Here is a 19,605-nt window from a genome sequence, read left to right on the forward strand (position 1 = left end):
GGACACTGGAGACCTTTTGTAAGTGGATGCCACTGTATTTTGGAGAGGCTGCCTTTCTTCATTGATCTCATATGCTCCTTCCTGAGGATCTAGTTTTTATTCATTCCAGCTCTGCTTATAACACACTGTTTCTCTTTGAGGATGTAGTCAGAGTTGGCTGTCATATAATTTTTCTTCCAACAATATGGAGTCTATGGCATGGAGACTGGCTGGTTCTCCTCAAGTCTGATAAGAAGCACTATCACATAATTGCTTTTGCCCTGCCCTCACAACCTAAGCCTTCCTTAGATGGAGTGACTTTGGCTACTTTAGTCTTGAAGGAGGAGTGTATGCAAGCCTAATTTCACGTGCCACTCCTTCGCCCTCTGTGGCTTTCCTCTTTCCATTTTGCCTTCTGAACCTCATACTGAAAAAAACCAATGTAGCATCATAGGCTGTGAGGTGAACGAAATTTTGTCTCCCACACTCTATTGCAATGCTACATCTACTAAACTATTGAGAAGAAGGTGTTAGAAAAGCACATCTCCTCTTCTGGCAATCTTGCCATCTTTTTATCTAAATTTGAAATTGCAGAAACTCTAGAGTGACTGAAAATAGAATTTCATTTTGGCTGCATAGATTCAATTAAAAAATAATCCTATACATTTACCCAGGCTTTGTGAAAGATGAATGGCTAAATATGAAATTAACCAGCAAAATAAACATTTGAAACCCAGCCCTGTATTGAAAGACTGATAAGTGCTTAAGATCAAATCCTTAAAAAAAAAAAAGAAACAAAGGAAAGGGTTTATCTCAAGAACTTTTCCACATGGAATAATTCATATTGTTCTCACTTCTGGTGCTCAAGACATATAGGGGTACAATGTCTACAATTAAGGATCAAAACAAACAAACCATTCTAAACAGGCTCTGCTTCAGACTCGACATTGTTCACTCTTAACTTTTGAATTTCGTATTACAGGGAGATTCAGGTGGCCCTCTGACATCTGAAGATGGTGACAAGTGTTTTTTGGTTGGTGTAACGTCATTTGGCTATGAGTGTGCACTTCCCAAACGACCTGGAGTGTATGTTCGAGTCACCATGTTTGTGGATTGGATAAAAAAAGTCATCTATTAGCTTGATTTTTTTTAATGATAGAAATAGAATTTAGAGGTTAAAAGTAAGCCACTGTATAATGATGTAAACCAGACTGGCATTCCAATCTCACAGTTAGAAAAACTGAATAAATATTTAATTTTGGGGGAGGAAAGTATTAATAATTGAAAACTCCATTATTAATTGAAAGCAATATTTCAAAACAGATGCTGTGGTTTTGTTAATAAATAGTTTGGTCATTTTACCTTTTCTTTTATATGAGACCATGGGGAAACAGTTTCTTTGAACACCAGTGCATTAAATGCATAGTGGAGAGCTTCACAAAGCATGGGCAGTGAAAAAAAAAAACAAACAACTTGCAAACTGCAAATGCTTTATTGGAAAATGGTCTAAATTATTAATTTCAGGCCAAACTGTTTTTATGTTTTAACAATGTATTTTTCAATGTGTATTTTTATTTTAATGCATAGTCAACTCTTCTCAGTAATCTCACCACATATCAAAATGAAGGTATATGTTACCTGTTTAAACTGGGTTCGTGGGAGTTCTGTCTTGCCTATTACAAAAAGCTCTGGAATGAGGTTTATGGATTATGCATAAAGGCTGATCATCTATCATGCTGCTTTCTAATGATTAAACTGAATGTAAGCCAAAAGTTCTCTCTTGTGTAATTCATTTGGAATTAATAACGTTAAATAAGGATTGAATATAGCTTTTTAGTTTTATTTTTAAGCGTTTTGGCAATTATTCAAGTAACTATAGATATGTCCTTTTGTACACCTAAGCACAGACTCACAATACTGCAACTTCCTCTCATAAAAAGTAACGTTTTTTAGAAACATCTAACAAGAATCAGTATCAGCTATCCCTGGTGAATAAAAATTAATAGGGTTTCCTTTGATATATTACATGCTTTTTCTGTACTTGTGACTTTTAATACTGATTTTGTGCTTTGTATAAAAACTATTACAATAGCCCATTACAGCATTCTAAAGGGGAAAGAATACGAAGAAAAAAAAGGTTTTTATCTTCTTGAGCTCTTTTCTAAATAGGTTTATATTAAAATATAATTATCTACTTGTTGAAATGCCTTAAATTCAATGGTGTTTTAATGTTAGTGTAATATGATGCATTTCCTTTATTTCTGTTTTCAGCCTGGTGTAGGAATTTAATATATTTTTAATTCCAAAGTACTGCATGAAAATACAAAATGCATTCCAACTTACCGTGTATGTGTATCTGCACATATCTACATAGATGTATGATTTTTGTAAGGAGCTTCCATCCTTGCTGCTTACAACGGTAAATGCAGATATGAAGTGCTCAAAATACAAGGCTAGCTTACAAACATAGGTTGGCAGTCACCGATAAAAAATACCAGGTCCCAAACTGTTTTCAGATCTTCATAAGCATTAGAGGACTAGGTCCAGACCAAAGTATTTAGCTTTATCAATACGTCTATGACCACAGGAACACAGACAGTTGTAATTAAGCCAGAAGGAAAATAAAAGGTGTTTTAGACACCTTTCTTTTCATATAAACCACACAGCTTTTAACATTAAAATGTTAAATTTGCATATCCTATCTTTTGTAATGGACTACTATTTCTCCTGTTACTCTCCTCCACTTGAAAACAGCCACTGAAAATACAGTGCATTCTGCTATCAGTTTAAATTGATTCAAATGAAGCAATTATGTTAAAATGCTTAATTAAAATGTGACTGGATTTCTGCATTATATACCATACATCACTATTGTAAATTGTGTTTCAATCTGTTAATGAAATAAAAGACCTAACTCAAAGCAGATCCAGTTACTAGCAAAGGTGCTTCCCAGAAATATCATAATATACTTGTATTTATATGCACTTTTTGCTTCCCAGAATGCAAAGTATAGACATATTTTGAGATATACATTAATAAACCATCCCCTTAGACAAAAAAATTCCTATTATAAACTCTGGTATAGAAACTCATATGTAATATAGACTAGGATAATTAAAAATAAACATTTAATTTCAACTAACTTAGGTCTAGTTATGCTGAAAGTAACGTAACCTTAGTCAACCACATTCTAGCCTTCATTCAGCATCCATTACTTCATTTGCCTATGTATTAATCTGTGGAGAAACAAGTCGTGACTGTGTCAAAACATTATTTTCAATTCAGTCACAGGTCCAAGAGGCTTTGAAATAAGAGGTGGAAGCTTGATGCTGACTTACACTTGCTTGCACCCAAAAAAATTTAAAAGATTAAAGAAGTAAACATGAAATTTCTCTCTCAAATGCTTCTTGCTTGCAAAAGGCCATGCTCACTATTGAAAAAAAAAAAAAAAAAGAAAATTCAGCTCCCTGGGGAAAATACGGGCAATGGAGTATAAAGTTTTCAAAATGCCAGACTGAAGCCATGTCATCCATCCAAGGACTAGCTAAGGTTTACTGTTCATCCTTCAGTTCCTTGCCTCACCTACTGCTGCCATTTGTAAGAGATTCATAGAAGCAGTGAGCAGAACGGAATGTGATGACAGCAAGGGAACGCCATAGCTGTGCATAAAAGCCAACAATCTCAAAGTGACTCTAGTTGACGAAATCTGTCACCTGAAACTGGAAATCATTTTCTTTTCCCCATTCTGCAGAGTTTAATGTGAATAAGTAGGACAGAGAGGGTTGGGGGGTTTTGCTGGGGTTTTGTTTGTTTGTTTGTCTTTTTAAATAGCAATTTTGTTGCCACTAATGGGCCATGTCACATAAATACCTGTTGCTGTTTTTCTGGAAGCCGACACAAAATCCAAACGAAATACCAGTATGAAGTCCGGTTTCTATGTATTCTCTCTGCAAGTGTGAAACACGCCTATCTTTCCCCCTTTCCTCTTTTACCCTTACTCCTATTTTCCCTTAGTGTGTGGAAATGAGGGAAATAAAGATGCAAGAATTTGTGTATGTGTGGGATTTGTATGTTTTGCATGGAATAGAATCACCTACTTAAGAGTGGAAGTCATGAGACTACAAATTTGAACTGTACACCATTTCCAGTCCTCCACATAGGATTCTTAAGATTGTTCCAATTTTACTTGGTATCTATGAACAATACCCTAAGCAAAGGAAATACACGGAAGGAAACTATTTCCTTCCCCTAAACAGGTGATGCGATATGGAAATATTTTGCCCCAGTAACCAATATTTCTTATTTACATATAGAATCTGAGTTCATTACAATAAAAGCATTTCATGTCACTTTCCATTCTTCCTTCATACAGAGTTTAAGACTGGGCCATGCTGATAACTGCCCAGCAATTGCCTTCACCCTGTAAGAAAGACATCTGAGGGTATTTGCATCCTAATTGCTGCATGGAAATTACTTCTGTCACTTCTGTTGCATTAATCAGAAAATTGCTTGCTAAACAGTTCCACGTCTTTTGTAAGCACAAATTATCAAGAAATAGTTTTATGCAAGACTTGACAGTCCCTCCTTCCCTATTTTCTTTGTGGAGTTAATCCTTCAGGACCATAAAAAAAGTGGTTTTTTACTGCAACAGTTCCCAAGAAAGAGGAAACTTTTGACCTCAGTTGAGACAAGCAATACTTAAGTCAGGAGAAAAACAATTCTGGTCCTGGTGATCATGCAGGATCATAGTGATTTTTCCTTTTTAGTTTACAATCACTACGATGGAAAATGAAGTAAGGGACTGAGCAAGGTAAGTTGTAACTACCTGAGAAAACTACAGAATATTGTAAGCAGGAACAGCCATACTTAGCCTGAACTACAGAATAAGGCTTCGTCAAAGAGGAAGTAAAAACATGGCATAACAGCCTCTTTAAGATGCTTTCAAAAATGCTTCAGTAATAGCATTGCATAATTAGTATTAGTGGTATTGAACTCTAAATGGTGGTGTTTTTCCTTCACTCAGGAAAACTGATACATATTTGTCTCTGAAGTTCAAAGCCGTGGTCAACATCAGCTACCACAGTGTAGGCGACCCACACAGTAATCTGTTTTTGCTTCTGTCCAGCTCTCCCCAACTTTCACCCAGCAGTAGTGTTGCATCTGTGTTAATGGAAAGCCAACTAGCTTGAATTCGTGCTCTTGAACTCTTGCTGCAACTGCAGCAAAACTCCTTAGCTATCCACTGTAGCACCAGACTCTCACCAACAAATCAGCCAGAGTGCTAGTGCTACCACCACAAGATCTACTCCTAATGACAGGCAAAACCATTCTTATGGCACAGAAAGCTCTTAAGGAACCAAAGAGAATGGACATTAATGATGTTAATAATAACTCTAAAAGAAGACTTTAAATGCATGAAGGTTACCTCTAAATCTGTCTATTAATTAACATAATTTATGCTTTTCTAGCTAACAGTCTGAATAATGTTGGAATCCATCTAGTGGTTCCACTTCAAAGAAAAGCTATTTGTCTTCTCTGTGATCCAACATTACATTATTCTTAACAATTTATTAGCTATATTTAAATTATCTTTAACATCTTTTTTACATAGATTTACTGAAACAAGTAATTTTAAACTCTTGCCCATTGTGGTATTATTTTTTTCCTCAGAAAAGTAAAAAAGTATTTTACTTAAATAATGTCTAACAGCTGCCTTCAAAGGACACCTCATTAATGATGTATCCCTTGCCAAGTGATTTATGTTGACCTTGGACCAATATGTTAAAAAGTTTGGTCATTCCCTGGCAAAGTGGATTCATTATGTGACATCAAATGACTTTTCTGAATCGTTGAATTTTTCCACATCAAATCGATGTCACAATGTGGTGGCTAACTCTGCTAGTGACCACGTTAACATGTAATAAAACAGTTTGTGTGCCTGAGGATCAAAAACTGTGTTCAGTGTGCAAATAAATACTAAACAAATATTTTGTATCAAACATTTATGCAAAGATAAATAATTGTTACACTGTAAAATTGTCAGTTCCATTTACAGTACATCAACTACATTACAATGCATGAAAGGCTAAACGAAACAGAGGGTTTGTTTAACTACAAACAATCTTAAAACTGATATACTTTGTAGATATTTCCCCATAAAAACTTCAAATGATCCGTTCATTTCATTGCTCACAACTAGCTAACTAACATTTCCTAGCAAAATAAACACATACCCTTTATTTAGCATGACATATTTAGTTACTGAATTAATAATCAAACATTATATAAAAATGATCTGAACATTTGCCTCAAGGGGGAGCTTACAGTTCATTCTTGTAGATCCTTTGCATTTTCAAGCCATTCCAAGCTAATGTTCTTTGACAACATTATAATACAGCCTGACTGCAAAATGTTATTTTTGCTTTGTCTTCAATCAGTAAATCATTATACCTCCATGCTACTGTCCTTCCTAGGCGTCTTGGAAATCCATAGTGTGGACTGGGTTGGACTGGTTTTCGTTCTTCCTTTACTGAAAAATAAAAATATAAACCGTTTTCAGTGTATGTGTACCTTTACAGTCCTGATTCAGGTTTGTGATCAGACCTGGGTATTTCATTCCCTGTTTGAAGGCCACCTTTGTTGCTTTCGTAGCATAGGATCCCCATCCACAAAAGGGTTGTGCCCATGCTGCGCCAAGCATAGCACCGCAGAGGTGGGTCGAGGTAAGCAACTGTTACCAAAGTTACCAGAGCACCCTGCTTAGCCGTGCTCCTCCCAGGAAGTGAACTGACTTGGCCCATATTTACTTCTTTTTCCAGTTCACATTCAGCCACACCTACTCATACAGAACTGTCTTTCCACAGATGAGCGTGGACGCTGTTTGACCAGGGTGGTGGGAGGCTGGGCACTTCCCTTGTCTGGGGGGATGTAGGGGGGACGGGAATGCACAGGCCCCCGAGCCCTCACCCAACATACTTAGGGCACAGCCCGCCCACCCTGGGGGGGTACCGCAAACCTGCCCACGTGCATCCCAGAGCTGCACCCCCACGACCGTGGCACACGAACAGGTGCCAGTGTGTACCGGTACGACAGAAAGCCTCTTCCCTTCAGGGCTTGACCTAACTTCTAATGAAGTAATGGCACATGAATCGGACTCCTAGCAATGAATGACTGGTAGAAAGCTTCCTTAGGCCTAGTTTTCATTCAAAACTGTCAATAATAGCTTTTGTGTTTGGGTTTTTTTTAATAAAAAAGATAAAACTGGTTCCAAAAGTACTTGGTGTGCAACACTGCAAAAATGTTCACTTTAGTCTTTACAGGGAGCCCTGAGGTACCCTGTAAATTGATGCCCGTCTTTCCACATGTCTAGCATCCCTGCTACAACTGCCACAGCACAGCACCTTCCCTCACTTAGATGGCAGATGACAGTGCACTGCAGTCTACTGAAAAGGCACTTCATGAACCACTGCAGCTGCATTTCAATCAAAATGTTTTAGTCTCTGGCCAGAATATTTCACACTGATGTTTTTTTCCAGTTAAGTAAAAACCAGAGGAAGAGAAGCAGCCCTACATAGTTCTGTAAGTTGGAAGCCTGAGAGTGAAGATCCCAACAGTCTTATAGATTCAATTTTATTCCTTTCCTGGTGTGTAAATGTAAGTGAGTCTGAGTTGATTTAAAATGTACTTTGAGGGAGCTGGATGGTACAGTAGCTTTCAGTCCCTCCAGACTTACCTCTGAAGTCCTACAAAGTCAGGCATTATGTACCTGAGCCCATCGGAGTAATTGAAAAGACTCCCATTGGTTTCAGTGGACTTTAGATCAGGCCACAATGCTATACACAAAGCAATTGCAATGAATCAAGTAGTTTCAGCACTTCTTTCTTTAAGAAACTGATTCACTACTTCTTTCTAGATTAACACAGCAAAATCGGGCATATTTTGTAAATTAATGATGAAATGCTTTGAATGGAGAGTCCTTGCCACACAGCAGGAACAATTCCTAAATACCTTGGATCAGAACCTTAGCTGTGTAAAATAAGCTTATCTTCAGCGAACCAACGCTAATTTTCAACAGCAATACATCTGCTTCAGGAAATAGGTTTTAGTAAGAAAAGCAAGGAAGATGCAATAAATAGCTAGAGCATATCGCTGTTTTGACCATCAAATGCAATCATAGAAACTGAGAAATATACCAGGTTGGAATTTAAACTTTCTGCAAGGCATTCAGATGATAATGGAGATGGATCTTTGAAGCAGTTTCTCCTTGCTTCCCTGGAAGACATGAAAGGGAGAGCATCTAAGCATGAATGAGTTGATCATTTCTACTAGCTACAGGGAAGACATTTTGCTTCGCCTTATTACTACCCTTTAAGAGCCCAATGCCAGGCAAAATTAGTCATGACCTTTCAAGCTAGGCATGTCCTGGTTGGCCATGGATTGTGGCTTTCAGAGGAAAGGTCACCATGTTGTGGAAGCCTAAAAAAGAATGAGAAGTCAGGTTCATTCGGAAAGTTTGGGATCTCTCCTTCCCCAGCAGGACAGAATCCCTTTCCTAAAGCTCTACAGTGTCCAGATGATGAGTTCAAGTGGTTGCTTCTTTTCTTTATTTGCTTTTTACCCAAGAACTGTGTATTTGTGATGAACTGAAATGATATGCAAGGTAGGTCATATGTGGAAACATAACTGAAAATAGATGGGGAAACATTTTTTAAAAACAACATTCTTTTTCAACAGATAAAAAAGCAAATACTTGATTTTAGGTGACACCAGAATATCCTCTTTTGACTTAAATGAATTTTAAAGAAAATTTATATTCTTTAATTAAAAGTTTTGGTGCAACCCAAAATGAACATTGTGAAAAAAGCATCTGTTTTGATTCAAATTCATCTTCTCCCTGATTTTTGTATCACTTAATCTACCAAATTAATCATCTAACAAAAAAATTACAAAATTCCAAGCTGAATTTCCAATATCTGTGTCATGCAATTTTTAAGTCTTGGAAGTTCAGATGAGTTACTTCTGGATGAACAGCTATAGCATCAAAGGCCTGATCAAAGCTCACTGAAGTCAACACTACTATTTCTATTGATTTCAGCGGGCCATGAATCTCTCAGTGTTTTCCCAGGAGTGTTCAAGAGGTGAACCTTTCCTGGGGAGAGAAAGAGTTGCCAGAACAGCTATGAACATGTACGTCATACTTACCAAGAAATACAGGTCCATTGTAATAAGGGTTCCAGAGTTAGATTACGTATATAATTGCTATTGTTATACATATGATTCCTTTATTACTCTCTTTCCTTTGAGTTTCCAACCTTCCACAGCCCCAGTACTAAGGTTTCGATACAACCTTTCACAACACTGAAATTGCTTGCCGTAAGACAGATTAGAAAGTGCACATTTTCCTTTTCTTTACAGGAAAGTGCATAACAAAGACACAATGTACTTCATGATGCAGACCTCATAATCTTATTTTCTTTGTGTTCACTTGTTTCAAAGAGATCCATCGCTAAGGCATGCTGCAAACATCAGTGTACACTCACTCATACAGATATAAGCAAACTGGCCATTTGGAGTGTTTTCTTACTTGAAACAATGTATTTCTGCTATTTGCAGCAAATGTTAAAAAAAAAAACCACAAAGAAAAAATAAAGACTAAAAGTAAGGAGGATTTTTTTCTTCTCATTTCCTAAAACAGTGATGTCATATTCTTTACTAGTATTCCTGCTCTTCAAGAAGGATAATAGCTTGTGAATCTGTTTACTACTCTTGTTATTTCACCAATATAGTGTTTCTTCACAAAACGTATTTCAGTTTAAACTTTTACATTAAGTCGAGAACACTTCCTGAAAAAAAACCTGCAGAATGAAAAGTATCTTTGAATGTTTCAGAAAGACTAGTTCAGATTGAAAAAAAATATTATATGTTGTCACATTTTGGTATATCATATTTTGAGAATGATAAAAAGTCCAAAGAATTTTAAAGCACAGATCAAAACATATCCTGTTTCACAGGCTGAAATTTTTCCTATTTGCATAATCATACATCTGTTTGATACTACCTCTATGTACACATATCTATTTACTTCATGCGTCTTCTTTGCCAGATACATGATGTACAAAGGACTTGCACTGGGGTGTGGCTCAAACTATGGGTTTGCTATTTGTTTTCAATTTGTCTGCTCCAGTGCCCCATCTGTTGCTCCTATGATATGCACACTAAAACAGCATTAAACAGCTGCTGGCCCCTTAGGTTTATCCTTGGAACAAACTGCACTTTTGGTCAGAAAGTGAGGTGAGTTGTTGAGTTCACCCTGTATCAGTGAGGACCCCACTATTATTTCCCATAGTCCAGGTGCTGTGTAGGTGGTAATCATGATGGAAGAGGTGAAGTAAAAGTGCTGACAGTAGCTCAGCCTATCAAATGGTCAGCAAAGATATTTTCTTCAGAAACAGGTGAAGTCCCAATGGCGATGTACTTTGAGAGACCTGGAACTCTTCCAGCATGTTGTGGAAAAGCCTAAAGGTGAACGTTCAGCTGTAACAGCTGTAAACTGCTTGGATTTTAATGGATGAAAAGATGCTTATTTGCATATTTGGAGACAGATGTAAGCAGCCTTTCAGTACGAATAGTTTGTCAATGGAAATATGAATTCTGCATCATAAGACCATTATGGATTAGTATATTTTACCTTTTATGAAGCATCTGGAAACAGCAAGTCCCAAAAGCCACCAGTATCAATAGCAGTAGGGGTATAGTGGGTATTATGACATAAATTAGATTTGGAATTATACCTATAAGAAAAAAGTTGTCATTAATGTCTCTCATGCTGAAATACTCTTAACCATGTGAGTAAAAATATGGAGTAAAATATCAGAATTACATTAACTTACACGAACATTTATAAATTCCTTCTACAGGAAGAGCTCCAAAAAGATAACTCAGCAATATCTGAGAATAAAACAGTACTTCTCCTGCAATGTGCAAAACATATCTCAAGGGCTTAAATTCTGACATTTTCTGCATGCATCAATACAAGATTTCCAACTTTGTAATTGAAAATTCAAGTATTTTAACAGAGTACATTTCATGGCCTATTATTTCTACAGTCCATATAACTTGTCTACTCTGCTGCCCTTGTATGTTGGATTCCCACTCATGCAGGACCACAAGAGGAAAAAAACATGCTCTTGTCTTCCTATTGCCCTTAAAAGACAAATGTATACTCTCCTTGACTAATGACAAGAGAGCTAAAGGTGCTTCCCTGCAGGTCCCTGGACAAAAGGAGTGGGAAATCGTACAAGCTGGACTCTGTTATCTGCCTACAGTAGAGGATGGGGCCTACGACTTCCAGAAAGAGACTGACTTTTTCAGTACCTATACACCCATGTTTTATAACAGTACACATATAACGTACAAATTGTGGAGTCTTACCCATTGCCCTCTTTTGAACATATTTTCACTAGCAAGAATAAATGTGAATGTTCAGGTTGGGTTTGTTTACGAGTTTTAGATAGAGAGTCCTTTCATGGTTTGCATAAATAGCATTATTAGTTTCAAAATACAATTTATGAGTATATCCTTTCCTCTGGAGTCACAAACATTGGGAACATCAGTTAGAAAACTGGCTCAAATCCAGCCAACCAGTGTGGAAATGGAGCATAACCTCATGGTGTAATCCTGTAAAATCCTGAGTTGCTCCTTAGAGATGTTCAGTTCCTTGAATTAAGGACATGCTACAATATTTCACGAACCTCAGGACTCTGTCCAGGAGCTAGTCTGCTAAATCTAGAAGAGGTCAGGAGGAGATGGAGAGAGGTAAGTCCCTGGTTAACACAGCCTAGAAGGAGACACTCCACATTTGGGTGAACACTGGTGAAATCTTGCATCTTGACAGACTCACCAGGGTCAGAAACAACAGTGCAGATTTCCAGGACTGCTAAACTGTAGATTTGGATCAAAGTTTGGGGAGACACGGAAATAATTTCCACAGTTACAAAGAGGACTGACTAAAACTCTTGAAATGTTATTCAAAAGTATACTGTCTCAGTGCACTTCCTGGAGAAACAGACTGCTTCCTCCCACTCATTATAATGGAAATTGTTAAAGAACAATTTAACTGAGTTCACTGCTAATATTTTTACCAGAACACTGAATTCATATGAACACATTACCTGTTTCAGTAGCAGTAACATGATACTGATCTTCTGGTTTGCCTGTGTCATAAGGATTTCCTGCTGGCACCGTTGGAAAAATATCCGACATTTTAGGAAAACAGTGAGTACAAAATATGGCTATTATGTTGTTAAATAAATTAATAGTGATTACATCTGAATTTATACTGGAAAAAAGAACATGTTCAGGATTAAAATGCTGGATATAAACACGTAAACAGGATTTTATTGCAAAATTTGGATTACATCTGGAACAAGAATTACAAGCAGTGCTATTCTTAACAATAGCCATATATTTGTAGCGATTGCTCTCTATAGGATTCATTTTTCATATGTTCCAGTTCTAAACTATTCCTGTTAAACTTGAGTAATTTTGGAGGTTCTTGTAAGATGTCCTTGTATTTACATATTTACTATTGCAATTCATTTTAATGTTTCAAAATTTCTTACCGTAATCTGGCTCCACTCTGTCTCCTAATTCTTTTTCTAAGACATTATCTGTTAAATCAATATTTGAAATTAATCATTGAAGAATGAAAAATGTGTGTAATAAAACAGATGTTTTCATTACTTTCCATGCAGTATCACAGAAATAGATATATGCTCCAAAACAAGAATTGCTTAATTCTTCAGCATTTAATCTTCTTACCAAAGACTATTTGCAAACCAGTGTCAAATCAGTTCTAATTCATACTTTTTTGCTCCTTAGAAAAGGGCTATAGTTTATTCTAGTTCCAATTCTTAGTGGCTTCTGCTAGGTTACTGGGCTAAATCACTGAATCCTTTAATTACTTGGGCTGAATAAAACTCCTGACATATTCAAAGTTTCATTTGTGCAGACGATCCTAAAACAATATCAGAGAGGAAGTGTTCTTGATTAATACTTAAATCTTATTCACATTTTCAGACTAATGCTTACAGAATGCTGGCTATGAAGCAAAACAAAGCAGCACAAGTTTTTGAGGTTAGATGTCAGCTTCATGTGGCTTGGTTTTGCAACAGGCAGCCTGAAATACAAATCATGGGCAGTGGGTCCTATTACATCACATAAGGAAGTGAAATTACCAAAAGAGGAATGATAGTATCATATTTCTTGTAGTGCATCAGAAACTGGAGAACCAATTCACAGCTTTGACCTGTGTTGTAGTGGATTGCAAGCTTACTTATGGCTATTGTTACAAGAGTTTACAGACTACAGAAATAATTACCTCATACTGAAAGGACGGGCATAGGAGTGGAATCTGCATGATTGTTTGAACACCTTTCCTTTATCACAAGATTATATTAACATAATAGTGCTTTGAGCCTGCAGTTTCTAGTGTCCTGATAAACACAAAAAGCTGGGAGAAATCAAAGCAGCAATAAAGCCTGTTAGAACGGAAAACCAGTTATGTTTGGCCATATATAAAGAAAGATATCAAAATAGAACAAAGAACTAAGTTGCTGGCTCTAGACAGCAGAAGATGAGATGAGTTTTTAATTCAGTTGCATAATCCAACCTACAGGAGTGGGACAGGAAGTAAATGTGGTTGCAATTACCAACCTACCATTACATTTAAGATCACTGAATGATAAATATGATCTAAAGCCAGGCTGAACATTGCAACAGTAAATGCTGTCAAGGGACGTACCATAAAAAGAGCTTAGAAAAATGAAAGTGACTACCAGAAATGTAGTTGCTGCTTGAGTAAGACTGCCTAACAAGCGCTGCCCTTAAATTGCTGCTGATACTATCAAATGCAGCTTCATCACGTTCACCTCCAAGCTCTGCATTTTGGCTCACGACTGGTATCACACACCATATACTCAAAACAGACAGGAAAGTTTTGAAAAAGTATGTACTCAGATAACAAAGTAAAATCCAATATGCATGTGGCTCTTCAACTGTCCTGGTAAAATGGATATATTTTCTATTGCAAATGGCTGATGTTGAAGCTCTTACAGTAATTTGGTAGGGGGAAAGGTCATTTGTAAGTCTCACTAGGTTTTAGATAGCAAATGTAATTTTCTTACAAACACTGTTATATTTTCATCAGGCAGTGAAAGAAATGTCATATACCTATTTGTAAAAGTTTATGCATCTACTCTTCTCCATGTGACAAATAAATACATTTCTGGAGAATAGTCTGTTTTGCTAAAGAGCACAATTCCAACAGCTTGAAAAGTAAATAGCTACAATTCAGCAGTACTGTATTTAGCTGCATAACAATGTCAGTCCTAATAATAATCTACCCATACATTGTTTGCATCATTATATACCTCATTATACACCAGTAATCTATTTCGCCATAGTGAAAGAAATATAAATTCATTTTCATTGTTACTGTTATCACTTTGTTTTCTGCCAATCAAAAATACCCAGCATTATTTCAGACGGTGAAAGCAACAGAAAAAACTATTCTTTATCACATGTCAGCTAGAATGGCAAGTAGTTCATTATTAAAGAATAATTATTTTACTTAAATTTGTTTGTTTTTAAAGATATGAAATATACATGAAACTAAGCCCTTTTAATCAAACCTGCATCTTCGGACATAAAAATGTTATTTTAACAACTTAAAACATTTTTATTGTGTCCTCTTATTTCAAAATAATTATGATTAGTTATAAAAGTGATAAAAATGTATACGTCGCAGTTCCTTGAACAGCCTGTGTGACCAAGATGATAACCGATCACCCTAAGACAGTCACTAATAATGTTAGAAGCAGGAACAGTTTGGGGGGTGAGGGTAAAATACATGGATATATCAAGCCTTCCAAATATTTAATATTAGTTTGAAATATTAATTCCCATTAATGTCCCCATTAAGATATTAAATATTGAAAATATTTGCATGATCCTGCTGCAAAACATGTTTTCATTTACTCTAAGTACCACCAAGAGTAGAAAATGTTACAGGCTCAACTTCAAAGATTATTTTTCACCTCCTTTATCTGTTTACACAAAGTTCTAGTTTATGTTTCCTCTACTGACATATACAGAACCTATGTCATGTCTGCAAGTACAAACAAATTGCCTAAGATCTGGCTTGTTCTGTCACTATCTGACCTAATGTGCATCTGCTTTTCATATCTATAAATCCACATGCATGAATGAATGCAGAATTTTCTTCCCGCTGTTCTGGACTTCATTCTTTAAGCCAAAACCTTTTGAAACAGCCACCAGGTGTAAGTTGGTACAAAATGGTAGAGGTCTGCAACTACAAGGACTGTAATTTTTTTACAGTAGGACCAGGAGATGTCTTGGTCATCCCATATGATAGCGAGATATCCACTCGCTAAATGGCCACTTAAAACACTGTGGAGAATAAAATAGCTAGTGAATGAGTCAAACCAAGGTAAATCTGCAAATGCGTGATAGCGAAGCTAACCTTGAAAACATTCCTATCGGATACAGATAGTTTTATCTAAATTAACACTAGATTTGATATATTACATCCCCTGTTAATGTCAGCCCAGACACTCACACCCCAAAGTAATTGGTACCACAGCCCACAAGACATTTGCAGATTCCCTCACAAAACAAGAGGTGACTGTTTTTCTAAGAAAGTGTCCCACCTGTGAAATGTAACTCTAGTTTCACCTACCTGGGCCATACTTGCAGATAAAATTGTGCTTCATGTTGCATCTATCATCGTTCCATTGATAAAGGTATGGCCCTCCCAGACCAGGGTTTGCAGTTGGCTGATGATACATCACAACACAGGCTTCACTTCCACAGGAAGGCTCATCTGTATACCAATTTCTAGCGGTACACACAAGACAAACTTTCAGATTTTGAAGTTAAGGTTCATCAGGACGCCAAGGAAAGAAATTTACACCTAACCCTAATGGCCCCATCCCCTTCAAAGATATGCTGCATTTACCACAACTCCTCTGTGAAAGGAGTTTAGGGCCTGGGCTCCACATCTTTGGATCTTAAAAAAACCTCTGACCAGACAAAGCCCGTCTGCAGAAATAATATCCTACCACCCTGTTACCTGTTTTCCTTCCTATCTGACTCCTATCTGTCCCTTCATCCTGAGTCCTGTGAGCTGCTGCTACTCTGGCCTTTGGCTTAATCAGGCAATTAAAGGCTTTTCAAAAGACAGGGTAAAAACAGAACAAATTACACTAAGTAACATGCATTAATTTACTTGGTGGCTGGGTCTCTGATTCGAGGTGCCCAGAGTCTTGCAGAATTTGTCTGCCTGCTTTCAGACCACATCCTAAAGACTCTATGTGTGGCAGAAAAACCTCCAAAAGCCATACAGAGGCAAACTCACAAGATGGGAGCAAAGAAAACTGTAGGCTGAAACCACACTACATCATCCTTTTACAGCTTTAAATTCAAAATCCTGGTTGCCAGCTCCCCTTTATCTGGAGAAGTTAAGGAGGGATGCTACTAACTCCATGGGGCAGCAAGTCTTCAAGATTCTTTCTAGAAGACTAGCTAGGCATTTCAATCTCCATTTCTTTCCATGAAACCTTCTCAGTAAGCAGTTTTACACACTTACCTGAATGGTGAAATACTTCCATCAGCCCACTGGTAGAGGTCAGGGCAAGCACTTGAGGTGGTTAGTCCATCACCACTTCTCCACAACCCAATCCAGAAATCACCATCAGAAATCCCAGAGGCTGACTTAGTGAGGTTTTGCAACATGTTTTCTATTAGTTGCTGCTCAGCTTCACTTTCCAGGCTCAGTAAAGCCCCACCATCAATTTCACAAGCTTGGCGGGCCTCCTGGAAGCCCACACGTCTAGACAAGTCCTGGAAATAAGCTAACTTATAACATGAATGCTTGAGGTCCCCGTAGCACACCTTTTGACCTGAAAAATATAAATATGAGTGTTTAGAGTATATTAACAAATATCACAACTGAAAAAAAAAATTGCATAGCAGTAGGGTTTTTTTGTGCCCTGCTATGAAAGTCACAGTGAAACAGTGACACTTCTGAAAACCTCAGCTCTAATTTAAATTGCAAATATCACACAGTTCATGGGAATCCATGGCTTTCTTCCCAGGCCTGTGAAACTCTCCAAGACACGGAAAACTCACACTAACTTCTAGAAGAATGTTCACTAGTTTAATGACTGTACCACCAGGACCCTCTGTTAAAGCCAGGATCTATTTGGAGGGTATTCTCTTAACTATTTCATATTAATGGACCAACTCCACTTCTGTTTGGTAACTGAAGCTCTCTGATAAAAAAAAAAAAATGTTTAAAATTCTCAGTTTTAGTGGCAAGAAGCAGCTAGCATTGTCTTGATTCTGCTATCTAACCTTGAGAGGGTGTATTTACAAGGACCTCATAGCTACTTTTTGCTATAATGTGTCTAAATACAACCTGTAAGGGTGTGTGGAAGGATAGTGTCTACTCCTTTAAGGGTATCTGGTCAGTGACTTTTTCAGTGCAAAAAGTGATAACAAGAAAAGGAGGAAGCTATATATAAAATATAGAGCTACAAACCCAACAGGAAAACTTAATAGAGAAAAAGACAAGAAAGAAAACCTTGTCAGACACACTAATTGGTGGGCTATTGAGAAACCGCAGGCAAATAGGACTTTGCAACTTCATGCACACCTGGCGACCCAGGATGATGGGGGGGTTGGTGGGACTATGCAATCTGATAAGGGAGCATGCAGGGTTAGGCAATGGTGAGGAACAAAGGGGGCATGGACAGAAGGAGCATAAAAGGGGCCAGTCACATGTAAAATGGGGACTGTACGTGTGCCTTTCCCAGTGACCTTGTATCTCTACCAGTCAACAAGGAGGAGGAGACTTGGCTGCCTATGCTTACATTTCATGTGGGTCCTGCAATGTGTGCTGTTGAAGGCAGCACCTTGTCTGGGGAAATCTGTGTGATGGCCATGTCATTGTCCTGTCTTTGTGGCACTGGGATACCTGCTCAGCTTTGCTACTGGTTGAACCAGCAAAGGGAAAAGTGGCAGCCACCTCCATCAGAAAGAGGCCCTGGATACCAGGGTGGGCACCAGTGGCCAGGCAGGACAGAGTCCTGGGACTGGAGGCGCTGGAGGAGGCGGCCACACTCATAACATCCCTTAACACGGCCAACAGAAACTCCATATATTAGCAGATAGCACAATACTATCCAGACACCATAAGGAAGCCCTGTGATGCTTTTGGAAAGCACTATATCTGTTCAACTCACACTAGTTTTTCCTTGCCCTTCAGAGTTATGTCTGTAGAAAGAATCAAAAGCCAAACGACGAAATAATGATTTTTTTCCTTCCAGTTCTTTGGCTGCGAAAGACACAAGGCTTTTTCTTAAAATGGAAAAGCAATTATCTTCTTCAGGTAGTGAGATTCTCTGGAGTTTATTCAACATATACAAGATGTGGAATGAACAAACTCACTTAGCTGCAACTGAACTCCAGTATGTTTATTATGGGACAGAATAGTTCTAAATGTATTTGTATGTGTGTGTGTATGTGTGTATATATATACACACCATAGAATGGTTTGAATTGGAAGGGACCTTAAAGATCATCTAGTTCCATCCCCCCTACCATGAGCAGGGACACCTTCCACTAGACCAGGCTGCTCAAAGCCCCATCCAATCTGGCCTTGAACAATTCCAGGGAGGGGGTGTTCATAACTGCTCTGGGCAACCTGTTCCAACACCTCGCCACCCTCATAGTGAAGAAGTAAACAAGCTAACCATCTCTTAAAAGATCAAGTTTTTTTCACTATGGAAATTTATCATTGGAGAATAAAAGTAGAAGAGTTCATTTTGCTAAATAAGAATAATCGAAGGATATCAAAGTAATAAGAATTACCAGATATTATCTAAAATGTTTAGAAATCAACAAATTTTACTATTTTACTGGAAAATTCTGCAAGGACAGTATTTTACCACGTTAGCTTTGTATCTGAAAATCTTATATTTACTCTTAAGCAAACCCAGATACACGACGCTCATGTAAATAACACTCTGCCTTTACTTTTCAACAGATTTTATCCTGGATTACTTAAAAAAAAATTAATTTGTCATTTAGAAACAACAACAATCATGCTATAAATTAAGCTATACTTAAGTTTCTTAAGGCAATGTTTTTCTATACACAAAGAATAAACATAGAAGTGAACAAAGAAGCATAAAAGATACAATTAATTCTTCTTGCTCTAGCGTTGCTTCGTTTTCATATTTAATGACAGAGTAGCACACTTCCCATAGCAGATTCCATATAGCACAAGAGATGACTGAAGACCATAAATTCAAGAATTTGCAAAGAATAAGCAGACTGTGTCAAAGGTGCATGCACATAGGAACGTAAAACCAGGATCATCTCCTGCTTTTAGGTAAATCTGAAAGTATCTTTTTTCTTATCTTTTTTATCGTGAAAAGTTATCTAAATTATAGAGGCAGTAGGGATAAACTATGTTTAGTTTTCTATTGTTTTTTTAGGATTCTTATAACCTTCTCAAAAAAAAAAATCTCTAAAACCTTTTCT

At 37.3% G+C, this 19,605-nt stretch overlaps 2 protein-coding genes across 8 annotated transcripts in view; one reads left to right on the forward strand and one right to left on the reverse strand.

Annotated features, from left to right (window-relative positions):
- TMPRSS15 (transmembrane serine protease 15) overlaps positions 1-1,132 on the forward strand; it is a 61,716-nt gene extending 60,584 nt beyond the window's left edge. Inside the window, 1 exon segment of the mRNA XM_075412912.1 lies at positions 962-1,132. Within this exon segment, the coding sequence (XP_075269027.1) occupies positions 962-1,132 (171 nt within the window).
- Positions 1,133-5,979: 4,847 nt separating this feature from the next.
- Positions 5,980-19,605, reverse strand: part of CHODL (chondrolectin) — a 30,004-nt gene continuing 16,378 nt past the window's right edge. The window contains exons 2-8 of one of the 7 annotated variants that reach the window (XM_075433519.1): positions 16,646-16,958; positions 15,737-15,894; positions 12,600-12,647; positions 12,150-12,212; positions 10,667-10,769; positions 8,172-8,250; positions 6,426-6,508 (exon numbers count right to left, since the gene is read on the reverse strand). In XM_075433519.1, the coding sequence (XP_075289634.1) occupies positions 6,506-6,508; positions 8,172-8,250; positions 10,667-10,769; positions 12,150-12,212; positions 12,600-12,647; positions 15,737-15,894; positions 16,646-16,958 (767 nt within the window). In that variant the 3' untranslated portion in view covers positions 6,426-6,505. Of the gene's footprint in view, positions 6,509-8,171; positions 8,251-8,302; positions 8,455-10,666; positions 10,770-12,149; positions 12,213-12,599; positions 12,648-15,736; positions 15,895-16,645; positions 16,959-19,605 lie in introns of those variants that run through there. The other 6 variants (XM_075433510.1, XM_075433502.1, XM_075433552.1 and 3 more) reach the window with 6 other exon arrangements.

The sequence above is a fragment of the Opisthocomus hoazin genome, chromosome 1, assembly GCF_030867145.1.
Source record: "Opisthocomus hoazin isolate bOpiHoa1 chromosome 1, bOpiHoa1.hap1, whole genome shotgun sequence".
In the NCBI taxonomy this organism is placed as follows: Eukaryota; Metazoa; Chordata; class Aves; order Opisthocomiformes; family Opisthocomidae; genus Opisthocomus; species Opisthocomus hoazin.